Source organism: Myotis nattereri (genome assembly GCF_964212035.1).
Source record: "Myotis nattereri genome assembly, chromosome: 11".
In the NCBI taxonomy this organism is placed as follows: domain Eukaryota; kingdom Metazoa; phylum Chordata; class Mammalia; order Chiroptera; family Vespertilionidae; genus Myotis; species Myotis nattereri.
The window spans coordinates 6,318,116-6,341,081 of NC_138086.1; the positions used below are offsets into that span (position 1 = coordinate 6,318,116).

A 22,966-nucleotide genomic window follows, 5' to 3' on the forward strand; every position below is an offset into this window, starting at 1 on the left:
GCTGCCAGGAGCCAGGAGCACAGGTAGGGGGCAGTTATAGCAGCACAGGGGGAGCACAGCCGAGGAGCAGGGAGAGCCGGGCCCGAGGCCACCGCCCGCAGCTCCAGCAGTGCCTGCTCCGGGCCTCCACTGGGTGCCACAGCCTCTGCCCCTTTGGCCCGGGGAGAAGGAAGGTGGGTGGGATCGCTGCCACTGGAGGGTGGGGAGGGACGGGGGAGGGGTGCAGCCTGCCCCAGCTAGACTGGCGAGCCGAGAGGTCCCCAACCACCAGAGGGTCCCCGGGAGCCCAGAAGGGCACACCCCCATGGCAGGAACCAGGGCAAGAGTGTCAACAAAACGAGTCCATGAAGTCATGGGGGAGACTGGAGAGCTCAACAGCCATGTCCAGTGGGCGGGTCACAAGGGCACCAGCTCGAGCAGGCGTTGCTCTGCCAGGGAGATGTTGAGGGGGGGGGGGGTGGCCCCAACAGCAAGGATGAGAGGGGAGGTCTCGAGATGAACCCTTAGAGATGGGGGACATGTCTTGAGGCAGCCTCGGGAACAATGGCACAAGTGAGGTCACCATGGAAACAATGCGAGGGGAAATAAGGTTGCCACCATGAAGATGGAGAGAACGGAAGGCCCGCGGGAGGGTGGCAGGCGGAGGCAGCACAGCGGGTGGCAGCAGGCGGCAGAGGGGCACGGGGCAGGCAGCACGAAGGCCGTGGCGAGGAGGCCAGGAGCATGGCAAGGACGGAGAAGGAGGGCGTGCCCAACTGTGCAGGACTAGCAGCAAAGGAAGGTGGAAGGCTAAGAATGGTGCTGAGGGAGCAGGTGGCGGAGGCAGGATGTGCAGAGGGCACGGGCGGCGGTCACACAGGCACCCACAGGCTCTACAGTGGCAGCAGCAGCAGCAGGTGGCACAAGCAGGCAGCCCAAGGCCCTGTGCGTCTCAATGGGCCTGAACAGAAATGAGAAGCTTCGAGTCTAGGCAGGGTCAAGGCTGGGAAGTGCAAGGCATGGCGGCAGCTGTCAGCAGAAAGAGGGTGGGTCGGCATGGACAGGGCGGGAGTGCGTGGCAGGCACAGGGGACAGAGGCAGGCAGACCGGGCAGAAGTGTGCTGGGCGGGGCAGGGCGAGAATGAATGGGCAAGGCCTGGGAGCACTGGCTCTGCTGGACTGGTTCCTGAGAGCCCGGCTGGGGCCTGGCCTGGCGGGCAGACACAGGCCGGGCGGAGAGCCCAGCCCTGATGCTCAGAAAGAGGCGCATGGAGTGACGCAGAAGGACAGGGCGGTCTCCTGAGAATCCACACGGCAGCTCACCCACCTGTGTCTGACCCAAGATCCTGGAATGGTCCAGCCAAGTCCCAGCTGGAGGGTGAGCATTTGGGGGTGGACTATGTGCCAGATGCTAGATCCTGGGCATGACAGACAGCAGGCTCAGGATACCTAAGAGCTTAGGGGCTGGGCCCCAAGCAGCAGGAGGCACATGGGGCCCTGGGTGTGAAGTCTGCGGGGAAGGGGAGAACCGACCTGTGAGGTTAAAGGCAGGGTGGTGGGGCACAGGCTGGAGACCTAGGAAAGATGGCTAAGGCTTTGCTAGACCAACCGCAGCGGCGGTAGGAAGCGTGGGGTGATGAATGGGAAAGATCAGAATGTGGACAGGAGGCCTGGGCCCTGGTTCAAGCTCTGCCGCTAGCTCTCTGCGTAGCCTTGGTGCACAACTTCGAAATCTAGGGTGTTGGGGCAGTGAGAGCAGATGCCTCCACAGATCCCTCAAGCTGGCCAAGAAGCCCTAAGGTGGCCGGGAGGGGAGGTGTGTGCGGCAGGGCAGGTGGCTCCATGTGGATGTGCTGAGGGCAGCCCATGTGGGCTCAGAAAGAGAGCCTGGAAGAGTCTGGGTGTGGACCAGGGCGCCGGTTAGAGCCTACTGAGCGGTGTGTGTCTGTGTGGATGGAGGCTGCAGGTGGCTCCCCTCCTAGGTGGGCGCTGCCTGCTGGGTGGAGGCGGCAGGGCAGGCGGGAGGGGCGGGCACGGGCACATACCGTGAAGATGTTGGAACGCCGCTTGGACTGCTTGCGGATGGGTGTGGGGGTGGAGGAGGCAGCGATGGTCTCGATGCGCAGCTCCCGCTGGCTGATGCTGGGGGTGGAGGGGACTGAGGACGAGTAGTCGCTGAATGCGCTGCTGCCGCCATTCGTGGCCTAAGGACAGAGAGGGCTGCTGAGGGCGTGGCGGCTCTGGGGTGGGGTGCCGGGGCAGGCAGCAGGCAGGAGCCCTGCCGTATGGGGAGCCTGGCCTGGGGCTCATGGAGCAGCAGAGGGGCCACTAGACAGAACGGAGGAGAGAGGCAGCATGGCCTGGAGGCCACCGCATGGGGCTGCCCACCGTGCCCCCCGGGAGGTAATGAGAGGCAGTGGCTAGCAAGTCGGAATCGGCAGCTGAGGCCGGAAGTGAACTGGGGAGTCGGCTCACAGGAGGGTGTGACACAAGGTAGCAGGTCACCCTGGATGTGACATATGTCAAGGATGCAGGAGATCGGGGCAGGGGAGGACGAGGTTTGCTTGTAAGAAGTGTGTGTGACAGGGGAAGGGACACGGGAGAGCTGAGGCCGAGCACACAACAGAACTCAGACCACTGTCAGAGGAGGTGGCAGGAAGGGACAGGGCTGGGAAAAGGAGGAAAGACAAAAAAGATGTCAAGAGGGGAGCAGAAAGTGCATGCCAGTGTCTACTCCAGGACTCAGAACACACACAGTCCAGGGCCCTGGTGGCCCCTCGACCCTCACCTGCACAAGGAGCAAAGGAGCTGCGCCCCCTCACCCATCACAGCCTCCCTGGCAGGGCCCCGTGCAGACTGAGGAGGAGTGCTCAGAGCTGGTGCAGGAAGGCCTACAGCTACGTCCCTGCTGTTCTGCTCCATGAGGGACGCTCACAGGGAGAGCCTGGCTGCCTTCTAAAATGCTAAAGGGAGGCATCTCGGAAAAAGCAACCAGGCTGCCAACAGGAAGCTGGTGGCCGGTGGGCCCTGGGCAGAAGTAAAGCAGCATCTGCCCGCTGGGCCAGTCCATGGGGCACCTGTGACAGCCCAGCGCCCTGCAGAGCAGGGACAGAGTGGGAAACACACTTCCGGAAGGAAGCTCTGGCCCGTGTGCCAGGGGCCGAAAAATAACCAGGCAGTGGGCCAGGAAGTGGACAGATGTCAAAGTGGAATTATGGGAGGACACTGGAAGAACCTGGCTCAGAAGCCCCCCCCCCCTCCCCGCGTACCCCACACGGCATGAAAACCACTGGTCCCTGTGGGGCAGGCACTGCGCTTCTAAACTCCCACACCGACAGGGCCGACAGGTGGGGGGCCTGCTCACGCTCCCAGTTTTGCCAGGGGCTGGTTAGTCCCAATAAGAACGCCTCTGTGCCTCCTGAGTCTGCTCCCCGGGCAGCGGCCCCTGAAGCAGCCCTGACAGCGCTCCCTAGAGCAAGTGTTCTGCTGCCTCAGCTGCAGGGGCTGCAGGGTCAGAGGGTGGCGAGCGGGGTGGGGCGCTAGCAGGAAGGCAGTCACCACAGGCGTGCAGATGAGGCCAGGGTAGTCGCACAGGCTGCATGAACTCGAGCCAGGGCTTCCAAACCGTCCACAAGGCAGGAGACGGGATGAGGAGGGGACAGGCAGGCAGACAGACAGAATGTGAGGCGGGCTGAGGCGCGAGCTCGGGGACGCGGGGAGGCTGCCGCACCTGGTTGATGTGCACGGACGGGATGGAGGCGGCGGACACTGCCGAGTGGCTGGGGGAGTTGGGCAGTGACTTGCAGGGCCCGATGGCCAGCTGCTGCTTCTTCCGCAAGGCCACCACCTTCTGGGCCACTGCAGGGACAGCACAGTCAGTTACCCCTCTGGGGAGCAGGGAGAAGCCCGCTCAGAGCCGCCCCCCGGAGCCCGCGCCGCTGGCCAGAGGGCCCGCCTGACCCACAGGGGAAGCAGTCCCGCCGGGCGCCGAGTTACCGTCCTGGAAGACGCGCTCCACATTGAGCCCGTAGGTGGCGCACGTCTCATAGTAGGTGCAGCGCTTCAAGTCTGTGGACAGCTTGCGGGCCCTGCTGTCGTCGATGACGCGGGGGTTGGCGGCACTGATGGCATCTGTGGAGGCCAGGGTGGGGAGTAACTCAGCCTGCGGAGAAGCTGGGCGCTGAGCGGAGGGCCTCTGGTCAGGGGCTGGGTGAGCACAGGAACCCAGGATGGCCTCGCTCCAGCTCTGCCCCCGACGCGCTGAGTGGAAATGAGCCAGCCACTCGGTTAAACCATCTCAGAAAACACGGACCCTGTTGTCACGGGGCTGGCAGGATGCAGCGGGGGAAGACCCATTGGGTGGAGCCAGGATGAGGAGCCCCTTTGGGTCCATGAGGGCTCAGTCAACATGGGGCAGCAGGGGGGGTGGCGGATGGTCTTTCACACACCTGCCCGCCTAGGGACCCGGCCCGCAGGCCCGCTCACCCTGCGTGCCCACCAGCACCATGGGCACCTCGTTGGCGTTGCGGAAGCTGCAGAGGCGCAGAAAGTAGTTGTACACCGTCTGGAAGCTGATCTCATCCTCCAGGCTGAACACAAACACCACCGCGTCCACCCAGGCAGCAAACTAGGGGGGACCGAGCACGATTACCAGCCTCGCCTGGTCAGGGCGGACTCTGGACCCCTCTCCCCACACACTCAATGGCCAGAGCTGGGCAGGAGCCTCACCTGGAGCTCAGGTGGGCCTCCTTCATCTCGGATCAGCAGCAGGTAACTCTGGCCATCCACCACAATCTCCTTCTTAAACCGACCCCCTAGGACAGAGCGCACAGTCAGGGCCGCAGCTGGGAGAAGCGCCCGCGGGGCCGAGCAGAGAAGAAACACACAGCTTCTAAGGAGGCAGGAGCCTGAGAAAGACGGGGCTCGAGCCCCCCACCCCCAGCGCAGCCAGCCTGTGACGCTCACCTTCAGGGGACTCCTCCTGGACATAGGTCCCCGTCAGATAGCGGTGCACAAGGGCCGACTTCCCACTAGACAGGTTCCCCACAATGCCCTGTGGGAGAGGAAGGGGCGGCAGCAGCGGTCAGAAGGCACTCGGAGGAGATGGGGCAGGAAAGGCAGAGACCATAGGACTGAGAAGGACCAGTGCTGGAGGGGAAGAGGGCCAGCAGGACGCTGCAGGGAGAGGCCTGGAGGAGAGGGGGCTGCCCGGCCCTCCCCGCCTCACTCACCACTTTAAGCTCCGGCACCGAGCGGCTCAGGGTCCACTCCTGGCTGTTCACAAAGGAGTCTGCGGGAGAGAAGGCTGCCTGTCAGGACTGGGTGGCACCCACACCTGTGCCATCTGCTACCAGCTGTCTCCTACACTGCCCTTTCCTAGGCCCAGGCCAGAGGACTGTCCAGAGGGGACCCTAACCCTCACCCCTAGTTCCCTAGGGAGCAGCAGGGCAGTGGAACAGAGTGAAGACAGTCCTCAGGGGGAGGACACTGAGAGGTGTGGGCTGCCCCCTGGCCTGGACCTGGGTCCTCCTCCTCTTACTGCTCCAACAAAATAAGTAGCTCCCACCTTGCGCCACACCCAGCCTGGTGCCCCCGGGGCCCAGACAATAGGCCGAGGTGAGAGCAGCTCCAGCAGGTCTCAGCCCAGACCCACGCTGGGCTGGGCACTTGGCAGCTGGGCAGCTGGGCAGGGGGGCCAGCCTCCTGCAGCAAGTAGGAACAGCTCCCCTGTGCAGGGTGGGGCCACCCACACATTCCTGCCAGGGTGAAGAGGGAGGAGCCCTTACCTGGCCCTCCACCCGCAGCTCCTCCTTGTTGGGAGGCCACCACCCTTCCTTCCCGAGACCCGCCTCCCAGGCTCCTTCTTCAGCCCATTCTCAGACCAGGGAAGCGGGCCTGACATTGGCACTGTCCTGGGGACGGAGAATGTGCCACCCAGAGCCCTCCGAGGGCTTGCACAACCTCCTCATCTTCTAGGTGGCAATGGCAACCCCCTGGGCCGCGCTTGCTTCCCCACCCAGGCTCTCAAAGAGTAGTTATCGCACCAAACCACCCACTGACCAACCGCGGCCACAGCAGCCCCTGCGCTCATCTGCAGAAGCCGCGGTAGGGGAGAGCCCAAGCCCGCCGGAGCTAGAAAACAGAAATGCCTTCCGCCCGAGGCTGCCCTGGCCTCCACGCTGCACGTGCCAAAAGCCACGAAGGCCTGCTACTCCACCAGGCCGGGGCCACGCTGGCACCGGGACCTGCTAGACGTCCTCCTGTCTCGCTGCCACCTCCAGGGACCATCACCGCCCAGAGCCCGCTGGGCGCTGCCCTCACTCGGCGTCCGCCGTCCCTGGCCCACGACACGCCCCCCTCGCCCGCGAGGTTCCAGGCTCCCACCCGCTCAGCCTGGACTCCAACTGGAAGGACCCCGGCCGGCCGGGCGCTCCCTCTTACCGCTCGGCGCGCCCAGGAGCCCGGGAGCGGCGGCCGCCCGGCGGCTCCACAGCGGCTCGACGGGCGCGGGCGGCGGCGCGGGGTCCCTGCGGCGGAAGCGGCTGGTGAGCAGCTTCCAGAGGCCGGCGGCGGAGCGGGGGCGACCGGGCTCGGGCGCGGCGCGCGGGGCCTCGGCGCCCAGCAGCAAGTCCCGGCGGCTGGGGAAGGCGCCCAGCGAGCTGGCGTCGCCGTCGCTGCGGGTGCGCGCGCGGGGCAGCGGCCCCGACTCCGAGCGCCGGATCTCCTGGCCGCGGCGCAGGCGGAAGCTGAAGCTCTTCTTCAGCGCCGACAGGCCGCGCCGGGGCCCCGGGGCCGCGCGCCCGCCGCCGCCGCCGCGCCACACCTGCCAGCGCTGGCTGCTCCAGAGCGAGGCGCCCCGCAGGAAGCCGGCGCTGCCCGCGCGCCCCAGCCCCGCGCCCGCCTCGGCCTCGGCCAGCTCCAGGCGGTTCACCTCCAGGAACGTCATGCTGGTGGGCCGCGGCCGCGGCGCCTGGGAGCCCCCGGAGCGGCTGCGCCGAGCGGGCGCGGGGCTGGGCGCGGCGGAGCCGGGGCGCTGGGGGGGCGCGGGCCCCGGGACCAGCGGGCGGCCGTCGGCGGGGCCTCGGCGACCGAGGCGCGGGCGCAGGAAGCCGAGCAGCAGGCTGCGGGCGCCGGAGGGCGCCGGCCCCGGGTCCCCGGAGCACACGCTCAGCGGCCGTGCCGGCGGCTCGCGCCCAGCGCACAGGGCGGCCGGCAGGGCGGGGGCCGCGCGGTCGGCCGGGGCGCCGTGCAGGTCCAGCGAGTCGCAGACACTGAGGGCGCGGCGGCAGGCGGCGGGCCGCTCCCGGCTGCAGCTGTCCCCGGGCGGCCAGCCCTGCTCCATGGTCAGGGCCCGCGGGCAAGGGCCAGGCCCATGGCGAGGGGCGCGGGGCGAGGCCCGGGCCGGGGCCGGGGCCGCGGCGCACGGACCTCCGGCCTCTGGGCACCTGGCATCGGTCGACTGAGTCCCACAACTCCTCCACCGCGCGGCCGGCAAGCCCAGACCTGGCGAGGCCGGGAGCCTGCCCAGCAAGGAGAGAGAGGCGGCAAGCCCGGCCTGGAACACCCCGGAACGGCGGCGCTGGGGAGCCGGCCCACTGGGGCAGCCCCGGGAGCCCTCGGAAAACAGGAAATTCCAGCCCAGGGCTCCTCCTCGGAGTGGAGCAGGTAGGTGAGGAGCTGTCACTAAGCGCAGGCCAAGGAACTAACAGTCCCTACTGGGCCCACTTTGGACAGAAGTGGGCCACTCTTTCTCCAAAGGAAAAACCTGATGGTGCAACGCCGGGGCCGGAATTAGGAAAAGGGTGAAGTAAGAGTTAGGAGGCGGTCACACACCCTCTCTGGGCCTTCGTCTCCTGATCTGTAAAATGGGAAGCTCAAATGAGGGGACCCTAGCTTAGTTCGAGGCTCAGACATGCCGAGGCTGGGGAGCTGGCCGAGCAGGGCTGCTGGATGCTGCAGGGGAGTTGCTGTTGAGGCTTTCCTCCTCCATGACTGTGACATCCTCAGGGCAGTGGAAAACCCAAAGGTGACCTGTGGACTTGGACCATACAGTTCTGGACAAGGAAAACTCAACTTACGGGTTCCTGAACTCTGGTCCGCAGCCCCGGGCGGCGCCTCCTGTCCAGAGGTGCCCGGAGGTTGACTGGCTGAGCAAGGTGAAGAGCGGGCCTGCAGCGCGGACGGACGCGCTCTCTCCAAGCCCTTTGACTTTGCAGTGTGGGCTGCACCAGACACTCATTAAGCTCTGGGCTCTCCCAGTCCTCCTCCAGCGCCCTGGAGAGGAGCCAGGGGCCAGTTTACCGAATCCGCAGGACCCCGGGCAGATCAGGAGAAACCAGTTTGGGAAGTGGCGAAGGTGAGGGGCTCTTTTCCTTTAAAGAGGTAATGCTCCCGGTTTCCTCAGTCCAACCCAACTCCCAACTTGCCTCTTAGCTTTAGAGCCATGGTCCTAGTCAGAAGCAAAGTACAAGATAAAGTGGCACATTCCAGAGGGGGCTGGAGGGGGGTAAATGCCTGAGGAAGGCAGGGCCTCTCCATCCCAAGGTGCTGGGGCAGAAAAGGGCTGGGAATTCCCAAGTCCCGGACTGGATCGCCCGGAGAGGCTTGGGGTGAAGTTGTGTTCTCTTGGGACTAGTCATTAACAGTGATGAGGCTGGCTTTGTCCTTTCGGGGTGCATAGTCTCCACATAATAGATGGTTCCGCTGAAGGGCCTTTCCCAGGATCTTTCAGGCATGGAGACCCGAACATGACCCTGGAATCCTGACTCACATTTCCAAGTTTAAAATTCCCACACTCAACTTCCAACTTCCCTATCTGCGCACCTCTCTCTCACACACACAGAATTGCCCCTCCCCCAAAGAATAAGGTGCTCATCCCAAACCCTTCCCCCAAGCCAATGAAAATGCACGCAGAGGACAGCAGTCTGGGGGCCATTTGGGGACGGAGGGAGAGGGAACAAGGTACCCAGAGGGGATGGGCTGCTTTAGAATCCACTGGCTCTTGCTGGGAGTAGCAGGATGGATTGGAGGGGAAAAGCCCCCCACCCCCGCCAGCTGCATGCACACACGCACAGGGAGGTTGGGCAGCAGTGCCCAGTACCAGGGATGGAAGGACATCTGTTCCCAGGGGACACACCAGCTCTGGGCTCCCCCTGCACCTGTATGACCAGCCCCGGCAAAATGGTGACTTCCCAAACCCAGACAGCTTCCTCATCAACGGGCTGCCTCCTCCCAGCCCTTTCCCAGAACCCGTTCGCGACGGGCAGAAATGAGAGGGCACCTGCCTACACTTCAGAGCCCAAGGACACGGAGACCCCAGAAAGGAGAACAGGGCAGGCACACAGCTCTTCGCGGGCATCGGCCCCACCAGGGACGAGGTCTCTGTTCTGTCTGACAAGATTCTGCTCCAAAGAGAAGCGGTAAACAGTTCTGCTCAGCAAGCCTGAAGGACACGAGTGCAGCACCCAAAGCTCCCAGCGTGCGACCTTGCAGACCGGACAGAAAATCCGTAAAACAGCCCTCAGGTCCGCTATCTGTCGGTCATCAGCAACACCAAGTTAAACCTGTCGCTTGGGGGTGAGGTCACCATGGCAGTTTCTGGGGGAACGGAAGAGGCGATGCCTCGTGATGCCTGCAGTGAGCATTCCGGGTGAGGATGGGCACGCAGCCCCGAGAGCCAAGCGTGCAGAAGCTGAGCACTGCACGGCCCCTCTGGTCCGAGGCCTGGAAGTCAGAAGATGCTGAGTCTATGCACACGCAGCGTGCTGCTGGGCCTGTCACCTTGCTCTGGGTGTGCAATTGCGTGTCTGGGGCAGCAGGAATATACTACTGACCGCGTCAGGGGAGCTAAGGTGAAGAGAAGGACCCGGCGAAGGCCTGACTTACAGGCGCTGCAGACACAGAACACTGGTCCTGAGCAGGGCAAGGGCGGCCTCGGGCTCAGGAATCCCACAGAACCTGCACCTACTTGAGTCTCCACTCAAATATTTGCCGGGTGATCCGCTGATAAGCTGAGGTATGCCCAGCTGAGGCCACGCGGCCCACAGGGAGCTGTGGATGGCCTCCTCAGAGGAGGGATGGGCTAGCTGCCTGCTGACACCCAGGTGCATGTGGGTGGCTCAGGGAAATCTTCAGCTTCTCCCTGCAGCCCAGACGATCCCAGAGCTACGCAGCCCCAGCGTCACCCAATATCCCTCAACGTCACAGGTTCCCCTGTCCACAAGGTGGCAGCAAAACCTCCTCCTGCAGCCCTGGCGGCCAGTGCAGGGAGAAGCAGGTGACCCCAGCGACCGCCATATGCAGGTCTCCAGTCCAGGACGAGAAGGGAGAGGAGGCTCGAGGCTTCCCCCTTGGTCCCTGTTTGCTCAAAGCCTCCCCAACAAGCCAGCACTCACGCTGGAGGCCTGCAGGACTCTTGAGCCTTTACAAGTGTCAGGGGCTCTCCACCAAGACAGTTCGATGCAGCAGCAGCAGCAGCAGCAGCAAGGAACCTCCACATTCTCCCCCCAAACCGGTTACCCATGTTCTCGGTTCCCTCCTCCTTCCACGCCTCACATCCAAACCGAGGTCCATCCTTTTGGCTCTACCTCCTCAAGTCCACTTCTCACCACCTCCTCTACCTGGCCAAGGCAAGCCGCCGCCTCCCAGCCCAGGGCCCCACTGCCAATCCAGAAGTGACCCGGGCACTGCCCCTCAGGGGCTGTCCACTTGGTGCAGAATCACAAGTTCCTTACCATCCAAAGTCCATGCCTCTTTGACCTCACCTCCTGGCACTCGCCCCACTCCCACCTGTGTCGGCCAGCACCCCAGACACAGGGCCTCTGCCCTTGCTGGTGTGTCAGCTCACCCGGATCCCCTTCCCTCACCAGCTGGGTGCCCAGCCACTCCATCACCACGGCCACCTAATACTCACTACTCTCAGGCATTTTCCTGGCGTGTTTAACACCCCACCCACCCCTGCACTCAGCTGGGCTTCCTGACTCTCGGTGAGTGAGTGAGTGAATGTCTTCACTGAGCGTGAACTGTGCACCAGGCCTTTGTTCTCCTGCAGAGAGGGAGGCAGGCTTGGGAGAGATGGCCCCTGATAGGCAGTCTTTTTTTTTTGAAATCTATTTTATTGATTTTTTGCAGAGAGGAAGGCAGAGGGACAGAGAGAAACATCGATGAGAGAGAAACATCGATCAGCTGATCCCGCACACCTCCTACTGGGGATGTGCCCACAACCAAGGTACATGCCCCCGACCAGAATCGAACCCGGGACCCTTCAGTCTGCAGGCCGACGCTCCATCCACTGAGCCAAACCGGTCAGAGCTGGTACAGTCTTTTGAGGCGATAAACTACAGGCAAAACAGTTCACACACACCCCACGTCAACAGGGTGGCAGTGCACTGGCAAGACACTCACATACTCAGGAGCTGAGGGCACTGGGTTCAAATTCAGCCTCTGTGCTGATCCCGTGCAGTCACCTCACTGGGTCTCGGCGGCCAGTCTGATAATCAGGGGCCATCCACCCTGCCCGTTCGGAACCTGGCTCACAGCAGGTGGTCCAACCAAGGAGCCTCACTCACTCGCACCAGCGCCAGCCTCTTCCAGGCAGACAGTGAGGGGGACTCAGCAGCTCCATGTCTGCTGGGCCTTTGGGCTACTGGTCCCTCCATCGCTTCCCCACGGGACTGCAGAGTTGGACCTCAGAGTCCCCGGGCCCAAGTGGGTCATGTCATTCTCCGAGTATGTAAGGGAAACCGATATGGGCTGGAAGAAGCAGATTCATACTGTGAAGTCCTAACCCCCGGGCCTTAGACTGCGGCCTCACCGGCAATAGCGAGGGTGCACATGTAACGCGCTAAGATGAGGTCACACTGGTAGGGTGGACTCCTAATCACATGTGACTGGTGTCTTAGAAAACATGGACAGAGAGACAGTCACGCACAGAGGGAAGGGGGCCGGAACAGATCTCCTCACAGCCTTCAGCGGGAGCTCAGCCCTGCCAACACCTGGACTTCAGACTTACCGCCTCCAGGTGTGAGAGGATCAATTCCTGTTGTTTTAGGAAAACACCCCCCACCACCCTGCCCCCTTTGTGGGCTGCTGTTCCTGCAGCCCCAGGAAACACAGAAGCTGTTAGACTCAAAACGGTGGCTCCAGCCCTAACCGGTTCGGCTCAGTGGATGGAGCATCAGCCTTCGGACCAAAGGGTCCTGGGTTCGATTCCAGGCAAAAGGCACATACCTTGGTTGCAGGCTCCTCCCGGGCCCGGGCCCTGGTCGGGGTTCGTGCAGGAGGCAACCAATCGATGTGTTTCTCGTACATCAATGTTTCTCTCGGTCTTTCCCTCCCTCTTCTACTCTCCCTAAAAATCAGTGGAAAAATATCCTTGGATAAGGGTTAACAAAAAAAAAAAAAAAGAAGAAGAAGGTGGCAGCTCCAGGGGGCGCAGCAGGGATGACTGCACAGAAACCAGCCCCCCAGCCCAGCCCAGATCATCCCCCGGGGCTGCTCAGAGGGGCTGGGGAATTCTGCCCTATCTCCCAACTCCGTGTCAGAGAGCTTCCCAGCGGCAGTGTCACCCCCACCCCCAGCCCACCCCACCCCACCCCAAGGTAGAGCTGAGGGCATCAGAGGGGCCAGGTTGGGGTGGACAAAGGGAGGAAACCAACACCGTCCGCTGGGAAGCAACGTCATCCCAGCCCGGAAATGGCCTTCTAGCCCCAAACGTGCTACTTAATAGTCTCTTCCCTTTCCTTTCTGTCCACGAACTGTCGGGACGATGGTGGACAGGACGTGACCCAACAAGACTGTCCCCGGAAGACTCAGTCCCTCCCTCTGTGCAGCCCCCCGGCCTCCTGACCTTGACCCACATTCTAACACCCTGAGCGGACCCCGGACGTGCTGCTTCTTGCCTGGCCCCGCTGCTTCCTGTCCAGACCAGAAAAATATCCCCGGGGCCGTCTGAGGACCGTGGGCCCTTCACCAAAAAGCCCAAAGGAAAGGGAGCCAGTGCGGGGAGACTGCACAGTGAGTGCGGCGAGACTCGGTGTAAGCGGGTGGGCGCTCCCTAATGTCACTGCCTTTCATCCCAGTCGGACACGGTTCCTGCATTTCATATTTTTAAACGGCCCAGCTACGTCCCATGAGCTAAGAACCTGCTGCTCCCAGCCTCACAGGCTTCTACAACACATTCAATGATGAGACCACCGTCCCTCAGCATATCAGCTCTCTCGTCTACTTTCATCCTATTTTCACAAAAGTAAAGAATTTGAATCAAGGGAAGGTGCAACAGAGTGTTCAGATAATTGCACTAAGTTTGCTCGAGATGGAGGAGCTGCAGAAACGAAGGTGCTGCCAGGTACTACGCCCTCCCCTCCCCACCCCCCACTCACCACCACCACCACCTCAGACCGCAGATGCGCAAGTAAAGGGGATGGAGGGTCAGTGTACACAATAAAAAAATAATAAAGGCAGGTGGTTTCAGAGTCTAATGGACAAAAGTTTAAAAGTGTCCGAATTCTCATTACAGATTTTAAAAGCAAGACAGTAACTTCCCCAGGGGAGGGGCCTATCCTGAGCCCAAGCCCACCCACTGGCCCCAGCATCCGGCACCCAGGCCCAGGCCCGGGAGCCCGGGAAGCCCCAGGGCAGGGCTCAGGTTGACACTAGCAGGATCTGGACATGGAGGCTGCCTCCTCTACCCCTGCCAGCTCGGTGGTGATTCTCCGCCAACCCTGGCTCATGCCTGCTGTCCCCACAATGCCCCCGGGGAGAGGGGATCTCTCAAACCTGCCAGTCTCCTCTCAACGTCGCAGCTCAGCTGGTCTCTGCTATAGAAGCTATCATCTACCCTCACCTGTCTGGGGCTCCTGGGCACAAGCAGGATGACAGTCACCTGCCCTGGCAGCTCAGAGCCCACCTCTGTAGCCCCAAGGACAGCAGGGCGCCTCTGGTGCCCCATGGAACCAAGGCAGCAGCCACGTGGGACATTGCTGGTCACTGGGAAGGAATAGCCAGTTATTGAACACTAGAGGCCCGGTGCACGAAATTCCCCTCAGCCCAGCCTGCACCCTCTCCAATGCGGGACCCCTCGGGGGATGTCCTACTGCTGGTGTAGGCCCAATCCCACAGGGCCTAAACCGGCAGTCAGACATCCCTCTCACAATCCAGGACCGCTGGCTCCTAACTGCTCACCTGCCTGCCTGGTCACCCCCAACTGCCCCCCTTCTGCCAGCCTGGTCACCCCCAACTGCCCCCCCTGCTGGCCTGGTCACCCCCAAATGCCCCACTCCCACCGGCCTGGTTGCCCCCAACTGCCCCCTCCCACCAGCCTGGTCGCCCCCAACTGCCCCCCTCCCACTGGCCTGGTTGCCCCTTACTGCCTCCCCTGCCAGCCTGGTTGCCCCCAACTACACCCCCCCACCCCCGCCGGCCTGGTCACCCCACGCAGCCTGCTGTTCAGTCGTTTGGTCGTCCCTCACTAACCCCCTTGCCAGCCTAGTCGCCCCACGCAGCCTGCTGTTTAGTCGTTACTGTTACTGTGAAGGTGTCCTGGACAATTTGCATATTCCTCTATTATTAGTATAGATGAGGGGCCCAACCATGGGCATTTACACACACTGACCCACTGAGCACTCACAATAACCCATTTTGCAGATGAGGAAACTGAGGCACAGACACCAAGTAACTTGCCCAAGGTCTCCAGTAGGTGGAATTCCAACCCAGGCTATCTAGCTGGCCCCTAGCCCTTGGGCCTCCCTGGCCTGGTGACATCTCTGCTGACATAGGGCGGACTTCAGCCTGAATTTCATCTTACTGCCCCCCCACCCCCGCCTATCTTCCTTTCCTCCTGCCCTGGTACCCACATCGGGGCAGCCCAGATGGCGTTTCTAGCAGGGGCCCTCCTTTCAAAAACCCTCCCCAAGGTTCCTCCTCACCTGCCTTCCAAACGAATTCCTGCCCCACCCCCACTCTCCCAGCCCTGGATCAGTGCGAGGGGCCAATACAAGCTGGGCTACTCTCCCAGGGACCCGTGGCCACTTACAAAGGAGAAAGCGACCTCGGGTGATACCTCTGACAATAAAAGGACCTATCGAGGGGCGGATGGGTTCAGGCCACGTAGACAGAGCCACAGAGGAGCCAGGGCAGGCCCACTAGTCGGGGAGGGAAAGCGCGGGTAGGTCAGACCACCCTGAACAGAAGATGCCTAGAACTGGGGTGGGGCAGGAGCAACCCCAGATGCGGCCGGTTCACCTGCACAATTTCCTGCCAACCAAAACCACGTGCGCTCGGCCCACAGGTTCTCCTGCAGCAGAGCCACTGACGATCCGATCAGAATCTCAGGCATCTGGTGACTGGGGTTAGACTTCGATGTTAAGTCTACTGTTATCTGCCTTCAGCCCGATGACTGCTGCCCGGGCCGGCCCACCAGCTCTCAGGCCAGTGACCACGTGGGGGCCCACAGGAGAGCACGAGGGAAGGGGCTCTGTGGCTGACAGGGGCCCTCCCCTGGCTGGGTGGCTGGGCCCTCAGCTTCGAGATGAGAAAGGCCAGGGGGTCTTAGGCCATCTAGAACCACTGCCCTCTGGGAACTTTCAAGGTCAGAGTCAGCAGACCAGGAGGCCCCTGGCAGGACCCCTCCCTGACGAGCCAGGCGATGGTCCTGGTCTGTGTGCAGCCAGGCTCAGGGATGCCAGGCACAGCGGGCCAATGACAGGCAGTGGCAGAGGTGGCGGGGACCCTGGTAACCTGGTAACTGTCTGCAAAGCACCTCGCAGACAGGTCTCCTGGGGCTCTCCTCCCCGCCTTCACCCGTGCTCCTGTGCGCCCTCCTCACCCCCACCTGCCCAAAGGCCCTGCTGCACTGGCACCATGCAGGGAGGGTGGCCACGCCATGAACCAGAGGGGGCTGTGGGGCTGTGGGAAGGACCCAGCGGACGCAACGAGGCTCGCTGGAGTTACAGAACAGGAGAGAGAGGATCAACAGGTTCAACTACATAAAAATAAAAAACCCTGACTGATAAAAGCCTGTGACAACCCTGACGGAAATGCAATTAATGGGAAATCAACACCTGAAAAAAAATGTGCCTGTGTCAGTGGTCAGCCTCGTTAACACAGGCAGGCCTTGTCTCACTGCACTCTGCACACACGCGTTCCCATCAACATGGAGGCAAGACCCTCGCGGGCACCAGCGAAAAGCTTACCGCTTGCTGAGGGCTCAAGTGATGGCTGACATCTTCGAGCAATAAAGTATTTTTTAATTAAGGTAAGTATATATTTTTAGACATAATACCACTGCGCATTTCAAAGACCAGCTACATCTCACTCACGTGTGGAATATCTAATGACCAACACAAACTGATGATCAAAAACAGATCCAGAGACAAATGGGGGGGGGGGGCGGGGAATAGAGATCAATGAAAGGACTTGTCTGCATGCATATTAGCATAACCAGTGGGCACAGACCCTGGGGCGGTGGGGGCTTGCCCTCTGGGGTGGGGGGTCAATGGGGGAGGAAGGAGACGTATGCAAAACTTTAGAACAATAAAAAATAAATAAATAAAGACTAAGGATAGTATCGCGTAAACATAACTTTCACATGCACAGGGAAACCAAAAATGTGTGAGTGGCTTTACTGCGAGACTGGGAGAGCTTAGTTGTCTAACATCACTGACAGCAGGGCCTGAGGTGGCACGGCAGGAGGTATCCATGAGCCCCGAGACCTCACCTCCAGTCACTGCGGCACCGGCACCGGCACCGGCACCGGGGATGGAGGGACCAGTTACCACCACCAGGCAGCAGCAGCGGCCTCCACGGGGCCGGCGGGCAGAGCACTGCCTGCAAGATTTCTGGCTCGGACGCCTCGCCCGTCTGTGTGAAGGGAACAGCGTCTGTGTGAAGGGAACAGCGTGATGATGGGCCTGTTCCATCCTGTCCCGTTCTGACTGGGAAAGGCAAAAAGGTGATATAAGGCATCTGGGGGCTCGCCGAGGAAATCTGGTCACGGATGATGAGCGACTACTGATGGGAGAGGATTCCTGTCCTAGGCTTGGGTTTGATGCTGGTCCTACTTTGTGTGGAAGGTGTCTGGTTCTTAGGAAATGCCTCCTGAAGTGCTTAGCGGGGAAATGATACAGGTGCTGACTGTGACCACCACCAAAAGTGAGTGTGTGTGTGTGTGTGTGTGTGTGTGCAAGGAAGAGAGGAAGAGAGGAGGGGGAGAGAGAGAGAGAGAGAGAGAGAGAGAGAGAGAGAGAGGAGAGAGAGAGAGAGAACAAACAGGATAAAATATTAACAAATTTCAAGGAGGTCATTTTTTTAAATAAAAAGCTGGAGGGAAACCTGTCAGTCTTTTCCTCTATAAATTCTGGGCTTCCTGTCTGGCTTAAAAGGATCCCCCTTATCTGAAGATGACACAATATTCCTCTAATTTCCTCCTGAATTTTAAATTTTTTCTCTTTTTCTTGTTACCACAGTGCATGCCAGCTCAGAACACGGGCTCTGATCTGAGGCCAGACGTACTGGGTTCAGGTCCTGCCTCGGCCATTACTAGCAAGCAACCTTTACATCTCTGCACCTCAGCTTTCTCATCTGAAAAATGGGGATAACGTGTCCCCTGCAGGGAGTTACAAGCAGGCATGCAGGGACACAGGGCAGCGCCCGGCACACACGGAGCACGCACAGGAAGCTCCTCTTTCACTGAGAGGTTCCAAGTCTAATCCTGCCCCCACCCCAGCTCAGAACCTGCAGCTCCGTCACCCGCTAGAGCTGTCAATCTTGTGTGACATTTGCAGCACAAACATCAAGTACTAGAGTGTGGAGAGGCACATTTGAAAAGTTTAAAAACACACTATGCCAGCCATTTCCATAATGAAATCCTGACTCCAGTACAACTGTCTCGGTGCCCATTAAAGCAGCCGCGCGCTCACTCACAGGGCCAGCCCACCCGACACTGCGTAGGGCCCAGACCTTGTCCCGGCTGCGGACACGCCCTGTCGGTAAACACGTTGTTACTTTGGTGTCAACTCAACTCAACCCAGCCCCAGGTCTCCTGCCCAGAGAAAGGCCGCACTTCTGGGCCCTCAGCTGCCTCGGGCACTGCTGTGACTTTTACCCCCTGGTAGCAAATAATCAATTTTACTGTGGATCAAGTTTTGGGGGCAACCTGGCAAGGAAAGGCTTTGGCAGCTGAAGCAGCCCGGTTGTGACCACTGCCCCCGGATCGGAACTAAGGAGGGCCTCACCTGTACCCCACTTACCTGCTCCCTCTACCTGGACCACCCCCAGTCCACCCTCGCTTTCAAGACCAGAGGCCTGGGGTGCCCCGGGCCCTCACTCCCGAGGACGGACTTTCTTTTACCACCAAGAGGACATCTCAGCGTGTCCCTCTCACATCGCAAGGAAAGGAGACACCACACTCTGGGGCCGGCCCCCGGCTGCCCCCCAGCCCCTCGGACGGCCTTCGTTCAGCTATTTGGATGGGGTCAGGGTCTCTTTATCTGTGCCACTGGTGCCCCCAACCTGCACCCCACCCCACACAGAGGGCACCTCACTGAGGGACCGGCTCCCGTCCCCCAGAGGTGGGAAGGCTCACTCGGGCCTCACACCCACCCTCACCCTGCAGCTCCACCCCAGTAGCGGGGCCGTTCACAACTGCCTCCCGGCCAGTAACTGGCCACGCGCCCATGTCCACCTCGCTGGGCCCGGGAGGGAAGGCCACTCCCGGCGCCGGGGAAGCCTGCTCACTGGGCAGGTAGTGTTTTCACAGCCCGAGCCAGCTGGCCTGTCAGGAGCCTGAGCCAAACAGCAGGAGCCCGTGTGTTCAGTGATGGCCCGGCCTGACTCAGCTCTGACCTCAGGCGGAATGGGAACTCCCAGGGAGGACAGGGGACTTGCCGCCCCGCCGCGCTCTCCCAGCGCCAGCAGCTGGGCCCGGGCCAGAGAGCCAGCCTGTCCCAGGGACTCAAGCGGAGGCACCTCTCCAGCTCCTGCCAGCGGGAAGACACGGGCTCACAAAGAGCACCTGTCCTCGCCCTGAAGGGTGCCCCTGCGGGCCCACGAGCACCTGCGCGGCCCGTTCTGGCAGGGACCCGAAGCTCCTCTCAGACCCAAGCCCACCTGCCCCTGTTCCTAAGGCCAGCGGGGCCCACCGGCGGGGCGGGAGCTCGGGCAGCAGTGTGGCCCTGGAGCAGACGAGCTGTGTGACCTGGGCAGGGAGGCTCCCTGAGTGACGTCCAGTGCCCAGCAGGGCTCCTGGGCTGGGCACAGAGCAGAGAGGCTCCTTGGTCGTTGTCAAGCATTACCTGCCAGGCTGGTGCTGGGCTCAGGGCTCGGGGCTCAGTGTCTAAGGCAGCGGTTCTCAACCTGTGGGTCACGACCCCTTTGGGGGTCGAAGGACCCTTTCACAGGGGTCGCCTAAGACCATCGGAAAACACATATATAATTACGTATTGTTTTTGTGATTCATCTCTATGCTTTAATTATGTTCAACTTGTAACAATGAAAATACATCCTGCATATCAGATATTTACATGACGATTCATAACAGTAGCAACATTACAGTTATGAAGTAGCAACGAAAATAATTTTACGGTTGGGGGTCACCACCACATGAGGAGCTGTATTAAAGGGTCGCGGCATTAGGAAGGGTGAGAACCACTGGACTAAGGGAAAGCAGTGAGCGGAGCAGACAGCAGCTCGTGACAAATGCCAGCCGGGGAAAGAACACCCTCTGCTCCAGGCCCCATGAGGTACCAGACCAGGAAGGCTGGGGAGGCGCGCACCCCACACACCAGGTCCCTGAACCAGAAAGGTGGGCATTGGAACTGGACAGGCCAGGTTTAGACACAGCTCACAGGTTAGGGCAGGGACACCCCCTGGAGGGGCTGCTGTGGGGCTCACGGCCCATCGGGGAGACATGCCAGCCCAAGGGCCACAGCCACAGGGGGATGGGGACCCAGCAAGGGGTGAGAGAGCCTTTGACACAGGTCCAGGGAGGCAGTGACGAGGCTGCGGGGGAACTACAGCTCTACAAGATGACAACCTGTCTTCTCTGGGTTGGCTGGAGGGGCCTCAAGACATCCCATCCAAGATGTCACAAAGGGCACACTAAAGCAAGCATGTCAAACTCGTGGCCCACGGGCTGCATACGGCCCACAATGCCAATACAACAGTGTGTAAGAAACGTTTTAATAAAAATTTCATGACTTAATTTTTACATATCCTGTTATATATAATATTAATAACAAACTACAACCTTTGCTAATGACTGATTACTATAATTGTGTTGCATTCATTTCCCTTACATGTAGACGCACCATTTCTCTCCTCTAATACTAGCAGCGAATATTTTAGCAGCCGATGGCCACGTCATTAGTCTTCTACTGACTTGTTTGGTGTGAGCAACAGGAAATATTTTGCTTTTGGAGAACAAGGAAAACAAATTTGCATTACGCTTATAAATTTGTGCAGTTATTCAATGTCTAATAAGTTAATTTTCAAGAAAAAATATTAACTTTTTTTTGAGCTTCAGAGTGCCTTTATTTCTTTTTTTTGAAACAACATAAACCTTACTGAAACAAAAAATATTAATTAAAATGGTCTAATATTTTATGTTAACGATTACTCATTTACTTACTTTTTTATATATTTTTTTATTGATTTCAGAGAGGAAGGGAGAGAGATAGAAACATCAATGGTGAGAGAGAATCATTGACTGGCTGCCTCCTGCACATCCCCTACTATAAGGGGATCGAGCTTGCAACCCAGGCATGTGCCCTTGGCCAGAATCGAACCTGGGACCCTTTAGTCCTCAGGCCGACGCTCTATCCACTGAGCCAAACTTGCTAGGGCAGGATTACTCATTTATTTTAGCCCTTTGTATCCAGCATGTTTCTATCGAAATAAACCTACATTTCTATGAAAATTGAAGCTTTTTTTTTTTTTTTTTTTTTTTTTTTTTGCAGCCCACATAAACTTAAAGCTTGTTTATTTGGCCGGTGTCAGCCTTTGAGTCTGACATGCTTGCACTCAAGGCAGAGGGCTGCCCACCAGGCCATCCTCAGGCTTCCTGCGGGCTCCCTGGACAAAAGTTAACACAAGGGGGTTGGTAAAAGGTACCAGCACTTAACTGCTGCCACACTAGGGGATGCCCCTGCTTGGCATAGCTCCCTCATCTCCGAGCAGGGAGGTGGGGAGAGTCCTGGCTTCAGCGCTGGGAAGGCTGAGACAGGGCAAGGAGGCCAGCAGGGATGCTGGCTGAGGGGCTGCCATCTGTGCCATTTTCCAAGGGTATGTGTCTGTTCACAAACTTCCTGCTATTTTATGAATATACTAGTGGCCCAGTGCACAAAATTCGTGCACGGAGAGGGGGGGTTCCCTCAGCCCAGCCTGCCCCCTCTCCAATCAGGGACCCCCTGGGGGATGTCCAACTGCCGGTTTAGGCCCGATCCCACTAAACCAGAAGTCGGACATACCTTTCGCAATCTGGGACCACTGGCTCCTAACCACTCACCTGCCTGCCTGCCTGATCGCCCCTAACTGCCTCTGCCTGCCTGCCTGATTGCCCCTAACCTCTCTGCCTGCCTGCCTGATCACTCCTAACTGCCCTCCCCTGCCGACCTGATCTTGCCCCCAACTGCCCTCCCCTGCCGGCCTGATCTCGTCCATAATTGCCCTCTCCTTGACGGCCTGGTTGCCCTCAACAGCCCTCCCCGCCAACCTGATCTTGCCCCCAACTGCCCTCCTCTGCTGGCCAATTTGGTTCTGATTGGTTGGTTTCTATGCCAGTCAGCGCCAAAAGCTCCGCCTCCTAGGCAGCCATTGGCTCCTCACAGTTGACCCAGATTTGGTTCTGATTGGTCGGTTTCTATGCCAGTCAGAGTCAAAAGCTCCGCCTCCTAGGCAGCCATTGGTTCCTCACACTTTACCCAGATTTGGTTCTGATTGGCCGGTTTCTATGCCAGTCAGCATCTCTGGGCCTATCAACAGGACCTGATCAGAAAAGCAGGGCTGATCAGCTGCCAGGGTGGAGGCCTTGAGAGAAATGGAGGCACGGCTGCTGGCCAGACTGGGAGAGAAAGAGAGAGGCAAGTGCTGATCAAAAGCTGCCACAAAGGCAATGGATTAGTCCCTGCTTCTCTCTTCAGTCCTCTCTCTGGCCCTGATTCACAGCCCCCTCTGCAGTCAGTGCTGAGGCACCGCGCCTGCAGCGGAAGCAGTCAGAGCTGGGTTGCCACCAGCGCTGACTGCAAGACTGACTTCTGGTTGGTTGAGCCTCAGTAGTTACCAGTCGTTACAACCCAGGGTTTTTATATATTAGGACTAGAGGCCCAGTGCACAACATTTGTGCACTTGGTGGGCGGCGGGGGGGGGGGGAGGCGCGTCCCTCAGCCCAGCCTGCACCCTCTCGCAGTCCGGGACCCCTCGGAGGATGTCCACCTGCCAGCTTAGGCCTGCTCCCCAGGAGCAGACCTAAACTGGCAGGCAGACATCCCCCAGGGGTCCTTAGCACTGCCGCAGAGGCAGGAGAAGTTCCCGCCACCGCTGTTGTGCTCATCAGTCATGAACCTGAGTGGCGCTCTCCCTGTGGGAATGCAATGACCACCAGGGAACAGCTCCTGCATTGAGCGTCTGCCCCCTGGTGGTCAGTGCGCGTTATAGCAATGAGTCGTCCCACTGTTCAGTCTATTTGCATATTAGCCTTTTATTATATAGGATAGGATAAGTTAGCATAAACTAAGGCCAAAACACAGCAAACAACAATAACAAAAAAATTACAAAAACAGCTCCTGCCTAAAATGCCAGGATGGGGTGAGGGGAATATTGAGGCATTTGCTGGTGACATGCAGCATCGCAGGTCATGGGTGAGGGGAAGGAGGCTTCCAGCCCACCTCTCCTCTGGAAGGAGGTCATCAGGATGCAAAACACCTGGGGCCACTCTGGGACCCGCTGCCACAGTGACCTCAGCCAGCCACTCCCACCCTTTCTGGCCTGCATGGCA

General features: G+C 59.9%; 1 protein-coding gene across 6 annotated transcripts in view; it reads right to left on the minus strand.

Annotated features, from left to right (window-relative positions):
• The window catches only part of AGAP3 (ArfGAP with GTPase domain, ankyrin repeat and PH domain 3), a gene marked incomplete at its 5' end in the record, with an annotated part of 54,408 nt that overhangs the window by 20,886 nt on the left and 10,556 nt on the right, over window positions 1-22,966 (minus strand). For 4 of the 6 annotated variants that reach the window (XM_081102674.1, XM_081102673.1, XM_081102672.1 and 1 more), the window contains 7 exons: window positions 2,025-2,183; window positions 3,710-3,837; window positions 3,976-4,110; window positions 4,465-4,606; window positions 4,708-4,793; window positions 4,945-5,032; window positions 5,211-5,269. In XM_081102674.1, coding sequence (XP_080958800.1) covers window positions 2,025-2,183; window positions 3,710-3,837; window positions 3,976-4,110; window positions 4,465-4,606; window positions 4,708-4,793; window positions 4,945-5,032; window positions 5,211-5,269 — 797 coding nt within the window. Of the gene's footprint in view, window positions 1-2,024; window positions 2,184-3,709; window positions 3,838-3,975; window positions 4,111-4,464; window positions 4,607-4,707; window positions 4,794-4,944; window positions 5,033-5,210; window positions 5,270-6,420; window positions 7,322-22,966 lie in introns of those variants that run through there. The other 2 variants (XM_081102677.1, XM_081102676.1) reach the window with 2 other exon arrangements.